Source organism: Nicotiana sylvestris, chromosome 8, assembly GCF_000393655.2.
Source record: "Nicotiana sylvestris chromosome 8, ASM39365v2, whole genome shotgun sequence".
Taxonomy (NCBI): domain Eukaryota; kingdom Viridiplantae; phylum Streptophyta; class Magnoliopsida; order Solanales; family Solanaceae; genus Nicotiana; species Nicotiana sylvestris.
This window is the reverse complement of record NC_091064.1, coordinates 4327249-4337961: the sequence shown is the minus strand read 5'-3', so window position 1 is coordinate 4337961 and position 10713 is coordinate 4327249. Positions and strand designations below refer to the sequence as shown.

Below are 10713 nucleotides of genomic sequence, written 5' to 3'. Positions count from 1 at the left end.
ATAAATATGAGTTATTATTTGCTTCCTGAATATTTTTAGGATCCAATGATACTTGCAAGAATGGTATCAAAAAGGAAAAATAGAAAAAATGGTTAATTTTTTTCATGTAGTTAATATCCAATGATTATCTATATTTACTGAGAAAGTGTAAATTTTAAAATTATTTACTTACAATCCTTATAACTTAAATATTTGACATAATTAATGTCCGCGCATCCGCGCAGGTACTAATACTAGTCATGATAACAAATGGATTTCTTATTAAATTAAGAAAACCAAGAAAAATACCAAACGTTCCAACTTCCACGTTGAGGATATTTTGGCACGTGACTGTTGTCAGTTTCCAAATCACAAAAAACAATCGTCTCCCATTTCCATTGGGTAGCCATTTCTTCTCGAAACTCCAATCTTCTTGTTGTAAATAAAAAATAATCGTAATTCTTTGCCAATTGCCATTGTTTTTCTCCTTCATTCATTCAATCATCGAGTCACTGCTGTACTTTATATATATATATGTATAGTAAGATGGGCAGCACGTGCTATTCTGCTTATTCCATCCAATCACTTAACCCCACGTGTCCCTCTTCCCTTATCTTCACTCTCCATAAACCCCAGTTGCAACAGACTCACAATATCAAAGAAACAACAAGAAGAAGAAGTGTTAGAAGTTGTAATAGTAATACTAGAACAAGAAGAAGAATGACAGGTGTTGCTGCAATGAATGCTGTGTCAACACCAGAAGTTGATGTACAGAATCAACAGGAGTTGAAAAAAGGAATAGCAGAATTATATGATGAGTCATCAGGGATTTGGGAAGATATATGGGGTGACCATATGCATCATGGATTTTATGAACCTCAATCATCTGTTTCACTTTCTGATCATCGTGCTGCTCAGATCCGTATGATTGAAGAGGCTCTACGTTTTGCTTCTGTTTCTGGTAAATGGGCTTCTTTTTCTTTGATAGTTTTGCGCAGCACGCCTTCGACTTGAATTGAACTATATATATTTAGTTGTGAAGTTTTGAAGAATATAATATTATTGTTAATCTGAATATAGTTGTTGTTTTGTACTTAAATCTTGAAATGTGTCTCTAGTTTTAGACCCTTTTACTGTTATTGATTTAAAAGGTTGGATTTTTTGGAAGAAAGGAAAGGCCTTTGACTTTGTGTCCAAGAAATTGGGAAACAGAAGTTTTGAAGACAAAAGGGGTGAAGGATACTGTTAGTTTCTTTTTAATATAGAAAGGTATTAAAAAGAGGGTGAATGGGAAATGGAGAGAAATGAAAATTTTGAGTAAAATTTTAAGTTTCCCTTTCTTTTTAATGAGACATTGTCCCTCATTGGTAGAGGAAAAGGAGTTTGGTGGGTTTATATACAAATGCACTTTATGTAGCTCTTAAAGAGTTAGGAAGAAGTCAAGCCTCGCGCCGTCGTCGCTCGGCTTCGGCTTCGGCTTCGGATTTGGTCAAATGGTCGATTAATTGATTAATTTTTTGGACCAAATTTATTTGTTAATAGTAGATATTAACGTAATATTATCCGTATTTGTAACGGATATGTTCCAATCCGTGTATTGTACCACCAGTTGCAATAGCAGCCGCATAGTGCTCCTCCCACCATGGCTAAGTGCTTGCTCCATAACAAGCTAGTGCATGCTCCATCATGGAAGGGGGCGGGTCTCACAACTGACTGCTATAAATATGAGCAGCAGCAGTTGGAGAATGACACACAAAAAAAAAATAGAATTGAGAGCTATTGATCTTCTCTTCACCGAAAACTCAACGTTGGCTATAATTTGCATTCCTTCTTCTCAGAATTTCCATTCGACTTTTGAGTTCTCCTCCCTTGTTCTGCATTGTTTTAAACTACAAACAAAGCAACCGTAAGTGTGATTTGCTGCCGAACTTTGTGTTCGCTGAAACACTGGGGTTTGAAGTACCGCTACACCAGTGTGTAATTCGTTCTATCCTGGGAGGAAATAATCCATAACCTTGGGTACTAGGAGGGGATTAAATTCCTTAAGGAAACACTGTGGATTCAGTGAGCTCGAATTAATTTCTGTTTCATTTATATCATTTATATTTACGTTTATAAGCTAACGTTCTAATTTCCAGAATCATTATTTACAAATATAGGTTTACCAACAGATACTATATGTATTTAGATTATGGGGAAGAGGCTTAACTTTTTTTCTTGTTTCAGTTCTGAATATATTGATAGTAACAGCTAAATGTGATGTCCTGTTATAACCTACAAACATTGACTGTGTTGTTTGTTAAGGAAATACCTATTTGGATTTTGTTTTATGTCTCTAGGGGCCAGATATTCGATTTTGGGTTGTGCAATATTGAGTAAGTTTACTTGTCACTTTTGAAAAGATGAGCTCTACATTTTTGCTATTTGTGCTATCTTACATGACGCAAGAATCTGACAATTGCTGTATGTCACGACCCTAACCCCGAATCCGGTCGTGATGGCGCCTCTCGTAAAGACAAGGCCAGCCAATTTAACACAATTCACCCTTTTAAGCAGTTAAATAATATAAAGATACTTTAAACATGATTTAATAGCAATATTTAGCGGAAATAAAGATAACAAAATGGAAACCCAACCCGACACAGCCCTAACCGGGGTGTCACAAGTCATGAGTAACTAAGGATCCTAATACAAGTCTACTAAATACGATATCTGGTACAACTGTTTGAAGAACATAGAAATAATGAGATAAGAGAGACACGGGGGCTGCGGACGCCAACAGCTACCTCGTAGTCTCCGAAACACCGCCTGGACTGGAAGGATCAGCACTCAGGAGGGGGACCTATTACGCCTGAATCTGCACGCACGGTGCAGGGAGTAATGTGAGTACTCCGACCTAGTGAGTAATAAATATAAATAATGACTGGAAGTAAGAAAACACGTAAAACACAAGGCATTCTATACCGAAGCAGTAAAATCACTTAAAATCAGTAAATCAGTGAAGAATCAAGTAAAATCCCTTTTTCAGCAGGTAAAACAAGTAATTAACAGGTAAATAACAAGAAAAAGTTCGCCCCTCGGGCACAGTATCAACAAAACCGCCCCTCGGGCAACATCTCAGAACAGTACCAGCCCCTCGGGCTCAATCTCAGAACAGTGCTAGCCCCTCTGGCTCAATCTCAGAACAGTGCCAGCCCCTCGGACTAAATCGCACATCACAATGGGTACCCGCGCTCACTGGGGGTGTACAGACTCTGGGAGGGCCCCCTTACGGCCCAAGCGCAATATCAAGCCATCTCGTGGCATCAAATCTAGGCCCTCGGCCTCATGTCAATCAAGCCACCTCGTGGCGTATATATGTATCTCGGGCCCTCAGCCTCATATTAGTATCAATGTATCCTCACATCTGGCTCTCGGCCGTACTCAGTCCGAAAATCATCACAATCTGCTCGGGCATTAGTAGAACAATATTTCTCGGCCCAAAACATCATTTAAAATATCATTTAAGTCTCAAAATTGAGTAAAAATGGCTGAGTAGTAAAACAGTGGAAAATAGCATGACTGAGTTCAAGTAATAAGTCAAAACAGTGAGGAAATAGTGATAAAAATCCCCGAAGGGTTCGAATAGTTGGCACGAAACCCAAATATGGCAATCAACCCAAATCATGATGATAGCAAATAAGTTTCAGTCAAATACGCAGTAAAATCATCAATCGGGACGGACCAAGTCACAATCCCCAATAGTGCACGACCCCACGCTCGTCATCAAGTGTGTGTCTCACCTCAATATAGCACTACGATGTGCAATCCGAGGTTTCAAACCCTCAAAGCATCATTTACAATCATTACTCACCTCGAACCGGCTAAATCTCTAGCTCGCGACGCCTTTGCCTCTCGAATCGGCCTCCACGCGCGTCGAATCTATCCAAAATCAGAACGAATGCGTCACAATATGCTAAGGGAACAAAGCCCAAGCGAAAACAATCGAAAATTACGAAAAATTCTGAAATTAGCAAAACCCGAGCCTCGGGTCCACTTCTCGAAACTCAGAAATTTTTACATCATTAAATTCCATATCACCTCACGAGTTCATACATATCAAAAGTTCTCAAATCCGATCTCAAATGGTCCTTCAAATCCTAATTCAAAAGTCCAAAATCCCAAGCCCTAGTTCTTCCATTTTTAGCTTAAGTTCCATGCTTTTCTAGGTAGATTTCACAATAGAATCGAGTTTTAGGTCCGAAATTCTTACCTCCAAACGTTTCCCCTTGAATCCCTCTTTAATCTCCTTCAAAAAGCTCTCAAAATGCTCAAAAAAAGGAGGAAATGTGTCCCAAAATCGCGGATGAAATGACTTAAAACATTCTGCCCAGGTCTGTCTCCCCCTTCTTCGCGATCGCGGTCAACACCTCGCGATTGCGATGCACAAATTTGCATTGACCAGACTTTCCTCTACGTGAAGCGATACACCAGTCGCGAACGCGATGCTTTCTCCTCCTACACCTTCGCGAACGCGACACCCCTTATGCAAACGCGATAAACAAAAGACCTTGGACCTATCTGACTCAAATCCTTCTTCGCGATCGCGTACACCCACTCGCGAACGCGATGCATTGAACCCCAGCTCATCTCGCGATCGCGAAGGCTAAATCCTGACCTTCCTCACTTCCTTCTTCGCGAACGCGAGGCTCCTCACACGAACGCGAAGAGATAATCTCTGCAACACCTGATCAGATTTTTCTGCAACTACCCAACTCCAAAAATGACCCGAATGACCATCCGAAACTCACCCGAGGCCCCCGGGACCTCAACATAAGGCACCAACACATCCTAAAGCCTTATTCAAAATTGCTCCAGTCATCAAAACACCTCAAACAACATCAAATCACTCAAAACACATCGAATTCAAGCCTAAGTTTCTAAAAATCTTCCGAAATACGCTTTTGATCAAAAACCCAACCAAACCACGTCCGAATGACCTGAAATTTTGCACACACATCCCAAATGACACAACGAAGCTACTGCAACTCTCGGAATTCCATTCTGACCCTTATATCAAAATCTCGCCTATCAACCGGAAATCGCCAAAATATCAATTTCGCCAATTCAAGCCTAATTCTACTCCGGACCTCCAAAACCCATTTCGATCACACTCCTAAGTCATAAATCACCTCCCGAAGCTAACCGAACCATCGGAACTCGCATCCGAGTCCTCTAACACAATAGTCAACATCCGGTTGACTTTTCCAACTTAAACCTTCTTAAAAGAGACTAAGTGTCTCATACTTCACCAAACTCATTCCGGACTCGATCCGACCAACCTGATACCACAAAACACAGATAACGAAGCATAAAGAAGCAGAAATGGGGGAAACGGAACGGTAACTCATGAGACGACTGGCCGAGTCGTCACGCTGTATGACCTGTATACAAGGGTTTGTTTAATAGCTCATTCTTATGTCAGCTGGATCCAATTTTGTTATTGTACGATGAGGAAATGGAGAGTGCTTATTGTATTTTTTTTATCCCATATATTGAACCTTCCGGAGAATGTGATCATTTTTAATCATATGAAAGGAAGTTGTCTCGATATACCTACAATCTCTTGCAATCAATGCAGATTTAGAGAAAGGGTATACAGAAATACTTGATTTATATAGGCAATACTGATTTGTTTGGAATTTATCTTATTCATGTTAATCTACGTGTACTTTAGATCCTATACTTTTTAGGAGTCCTTAAGCCCTAGTAGAGATTCTTATGGTTGTAGGAAATATAGAGAACTTCTAGTAAATATTATTTTATTTTTATTCTGTAAAATGTCGGAAGCAAGATAAATTTATATGGGGGACATGGTTAGTGAAGATTTACATAGCCGACCCAACTTATTTAAGATTGAGGTATAGTAGTTGTTGTTGTTGTTGTTGCTGCATGGTAGGACATCATTTAATAAGTGATGTCTCCCTGCAATCTGCTCTCCTCTTATTTCCTACTCCAGAATCCTGAGGTATCTACATGAGTGATGAGACTATAATATTAAGCTTCCTTTTTTGTAGTTATGAATTCTGGAAATAGATCCCACTTTTCTTCTTGTATACCTTAATTTCCTAACATGAATTTTCAGATGATCCGGCAAAGAAACCAAGGTCCATAGTTGATGTTGGATGTGGGATAGGAGGCAGTTCTAGGTACCTTGCAAAGAAATATGGCGCTACAGCTCAAGGCATCACGTTGAGTCCTGTACAAGCCGAGAGGGCTCAAGCTCTTGCTGCTGCTCAAGGATTAGGCGATAAGGTATCTGCCTTTTGAGCTAGATTTTGCTTTAAAACACTACGTATGAGGAGCTTTCTTACTTTCTTATAAGAAGTTTAAATCACTTCAACTTTTCATGAACAAGTTAAAAAGAAATGCTATTTGACTGAGTCATAGAGCTGAGGATAGTTTATATTGTTTAATGACCGACTTCTTAAAGTTACTTACATTGTGCAAAACTTGTGCTTGTTTATGTTTAGTGAATTATTATACTAACATATTTAGGCTGTATGATCATTTCTTCAATTAGCTGTTATACACTTAACTTTGCATTAGTTATTCAGAATCCTTATACCTTCATATAACTGGACTGATTCCTAAAGGAAGCTAATAAAGAGGAAAGTAAATCGGTATCCCCTCAATATCATTTTGATGTCAAATGTACCTTCCTCCTGTGCCCAATCCTACACCTCAAAATGTATTGATATTTGCACTCTCTTTTTACTAACTGAAATGCAAATGAGCAGGCTTCTTTTCAAGTTGCAGACGCCTTGAATCAGCCATTTCCAGATGGGCAATTTGACTTGGTTTGGTCCATGGAGAGTGGAGAACACATGCCGGACAAACAAAAGGTTCATCATATCTGAACATGAACATGTGAACTTTTCACTGGCTAATTGTTGCTATAGAGTTTCTCTTCTAAACTCCTTTTCCTTCATTGTTAGTTTGTTGGCGAATTAGCTCGAGTGGCTGCACCAGGAGGCACAATCATACTTGTGACATGGTGCCACAGGGATCTTTCCCCTTCAGAGGAATCTCTGCTTCCAGAGGAGAAAGAGTTGTTAAATAAGATATGTAAATCCTTCTATCTTCCTGCATGGTGTTCCACTGCTGATTATGTGAAGTTACTTCAATCTAACTCTCTTCGGGTAAATTAATTCTACTAGCTGCTATCCTCTTGATATACTTTTTATTTTCTATTTCATAAGTTTATATCATGATCCGGTCCAAGTATTCTCAAGACATTATTATCTTGTGGCTACTATGGCAGGATATCAAGGCAGCAGATTGGTCTGAGAATGTCGCTCCATTTTGGCCAGCAGTTATAAAATCTGCACTGACATGGAAGGGCTTCACATCAATCCTACGCAGTGGTGAGCTGTGTTGTGCCAAAATAGATGTACTTCTGCAACATTTTGGTACCCCTTTTTCTGTATTGACTCATTACATTACCTCATCAGGATGGAAGACAATCAAAGCTGCACTTGCAATGCCACTGATGATTGAAGGATACAAGAAGGGTCTGATCAAATTTGCCATCATCACATGTCGTAAACCTGAATAGTAAGTGAGATCCCAAATACTCTGAATTCATAGCATCCTTTTTATTTTTATTTTATATAAGGCTCGAATTCATAGCAAATAATCTGAATTCCTATCTTGCGGTTTTCAGTTAGCTAGCACAAATTTATTTTCAGTTGGAAAGAGATCTGTGCTCTGGCCAATGACAACAATTATGATAACAAAAAAGATCCATTTGACGTGTTAGATATCAATGCCTGATTACCTAAGTATTGCCACCAACCTTCTTGTGATCTAAATTGATGCATTATATTCAGAAAGACCTATTCAAGGAAAATATTTATCATGTACAGAAGATGTCAATTGGTGATAACTTATTACTTCTCCTTCCTCTCTTAATATTCAAAAGTACAAATGACGGAAGGTAGAGCCAGGTGACTATTTCTTCTGAACGATCAAAAAGCTGATTTTGATTAGTACATGTATTCGTTGAATCATCTCCCGCCACTTGCTTCTTTTCATCAAGAAGATGTTTTCTTCTTTGAGATATCGGAGTCATGTTGGATGCTAACTTCATTTAGAGTGTCATGATCAAGTAATAAGTTCATTGAGATATCTAGAAACAAAAAGGCTTTCTCAAACAAATAAAGCAATTCCATTTTCAGGTAGGATGTTGATTCAAGGGATCAATCAAGATTGTTTCTTTATCCTCTTTGACTTTGGCTTCAATTGTCCACTTGGGTAATAAGTGAACTCTGACCTTTATAGTAGAGAGGATTATGATTAGGATTAACATATATAAGTGTCCTCATACTGTGTAATTGAAACAGATATATGTTGCTTCTCCCCTGATACCCTTTACTCCTCTATCAACATTCGGTGTTTCCTTTTTTAATATTTGTTGCTTGCCTAAATCAGTCTTTGTACTGTGGGTTCTTCTCAAGTCATAATTCTGATTAGTGATTTTTTTACTGCAGATTCTTTGCTGTTAATGAACTTTGATGGATCTTGGAAGAATAATTAAACTATCTGTTAGGCACAGGAAGTGCAACATTTGAGTGAACTACATATTGCAAGATGAAGAAATTACTTTGACTTAGGCTTCAAGATGGACTATATAGCCTAAGCAACTGGAGTAACCAAAGACATTTTCAGGGGACTACACTAGCTCTAATAATCCAGTAACAGATTGGGAATATGATTACAGTATTTAGTTGGATGACACCTTATCTCTCTAGGACCTATTATATTGTGAAAGTTCAAGACATGTTGAGGATCTAGGTATTCGCGTACCAAAATGTTCCTAACCTGGAATTAGTATTTTGAATAATCCCAAGAATTATTTAATAAAGGAAATTAAAGAAAAAACCAAATAAAATTCTTTAAAAGAAAGAAATTGGCATATGTATCCTTAACCTGCCAAGAGTCATAAGCTGCATTTATCCTAAAAAGTGGAGTCTTGACATATGGAACAACGTTTTGAGGAAAAAAAGCACTGCATCGACATTAAGGAAAACTAATGTTAATAGAGGGCAATAAATATATAGCTGTATACGGTCGAAATCAAGCTTGCCTAATTTTGTATGATTGATCAAAATCTTGGTAGATCAAGGCTCGACCTTGGTTATATCGGACCATGGTACGGAGATAGATTGGTAAGCTCTTGGATCAATGCCCGGTCAAGATCGAAACCAGCCGTGATCGAGAACGAAGCAAAAAAGAGATCGAGCAAGATTAAAGGAAGTGTACTAAGTCGAATAATAGAAAGTCGAGATATTTGTGATCGGGAAAGGATCGTGGCAGAAATCCCGGCACGTATAAAGTCAGGACCGATTATTTAGACTATCATGAGATTTGCTTCTGTAATTAGAATTATACTGTAACACCCCGGAAAATTTTTGAAGTACTTAAGTGCTATTAAGAAAGTTGACGTGCGCTAATTATATTATTTTGTCTGCGAACGAGGACTATTAATATGATGGATATCAATTGGATATGATAATAAGTGTACGAGGCATATTATAAGTGATTTGAGGTCTAAGGAGTGGCCTAAGTCCAAGCCAAGTTGAAAATTTCCATTTTAGACGAAAGTTTTAAATGAGCACGCACAAGACCAAACTTTGGACAAGAATATCTGAATAAATATAAGGATTTATATGATGAACAACATATCAAATGAAAGATTTTTGAATCTAGTTTCTAACGCTTCAAACCGTTCGTCATTTGAACACTCCTACAAGAAGTTATGACCAAATTACCAAATGCTGCCGAAAACTGTACTACCGCGCCGCCCCATGCGGCGCCCGGCGCGCCGCGCTTGTAGGGAATCCCAGAATGATCCGAAATTTCATTTCCAAACACATTTTGCACAGCCGCCCCATGCCCCGCGGCGTCCCACGCGCCGCAGATGTACGAAAATGGGTTTTTAAGACCCGAACTCCATTTCATTTAACTCGTTTGGGGTTTGTTTTTTTGGGATATTCTGGTACTTTTAGAGAGAGGGAAGAGAAATTCTAGAGAGAGGACGAAACTCAAGTGCTTTGTTCATCAAAAATCTTGTCCAATCCTTGAAATCCAACAAGAAATCCCTCAAGTTCTTCATCAAAGAGGTAAGGTTCTATACCCTAGTCTTGAATTTCGTTTTTGGGTGATTGTTGAGTAAGAATTCATGTGAAAACTAGAGATAAGTCACTTGTGGTCATTGTTAGCCAATAATATGGGATTATCATCGAATATCCTGACTAGATTACTTGTTTTTGGGGTGAAATCCGAATGTTTGGGCCTAGGGATTTGAAATTTTGATTGGAGGATTTGGAGGTCAAATTGATGTCGGAATTTGGTGAAATTTGTATGGTTGGACTCGTGGTTGGATGGGTGTTCATATTTCGTAACTTTTGTCGAGTTCCGAGGCATAGGCCCCGCTGATGATTTTTGGGTGTAATTTTGGATTTTGTTGGAAAGATGTAGAATTTTATATGGAATTAATTCATATAATTGTATTGACTGAATCAAATTATTGTGGATAGATTTGAGAGGCAAAAGCATCGCGAGCTAGAGATTTCGCCGGTTCGAGGTAAGTAATAATTGTAAATACTGTCCCGAGGGTTTGAAACCCCGAATTTTGCACAACGTAGTGCTATACTGAGATGAGACACACGCTGCGTGATGAGCTTGGGGTTC

The 10713-nt window shown here is 38.7% G+C and overlaps 1 protein-coding gene across 3 annotated transcripts; it reads left to right on the top strand.

The window, feature by feature from the left end:
* Positions 1-281: 281 nt before the first annotated feature.
* LOC104247874 (gamma-tocopherol methyltransferase, chloroplastic) lies at positions 282-8863 on the top strand. 3 transcript variants are annotated; one of them, XM_009804009.2, is made up of 7 exons: positions 282-940; positions 6104-6273; positions 6759-6863; positions 6957-7160; positions 7283-7385; positions 7473-7575; positions 8511-8863. In XM_009804009.2, coding segments are annotated over exons 1-7 (1113 nt in total). In that variant the 5' UTR covers positions 282-513; the 3' UTR covers positions 8512-8863. The 3 variants fall into 3 exon arrangements, with proteins under 3 accessions (XP_009802311.1, XP_009802312.1, XP_009802313.1); XM_009804010.2 differs by lacking the exon at positions 8511-8863 and adding an exon at positions 8199-8217 and having other exon boundaries at positions 299-940; XM_009804011.2 differs by lacking the exon at positions 8511-8863 and having other exon boundaries at positions 299-940; positions 7473-7576.
* The last annotated feature ends 1850 nt before the right edge of the window (positions 8864-10713 follow it).

Bases quoted from the DNA above. Each gene is read 5' to 3' on its own strand.
- LOC104247874 (XM_009804009.2), top strand. From the start codon at position 514: ATGTATAGTAAGATGGGCAGCACGTGCTATTCTGCTTATTCCATCCAA. The intron at 941-6,103 runs GTAAATGGGCTT...ATGAATTTTCAG, and splicing joins ACGTTTTGCTTCTGTTTCTG to ATGATCCGGCAAAGAAACCA. The intron at 7,161-7,282 runs GTAAATTAATTC...CTACTATGGCAG, and splicing joins TTCAATCTAACTCTCTTCGG to GATATCAAGGCAGCAGATTG.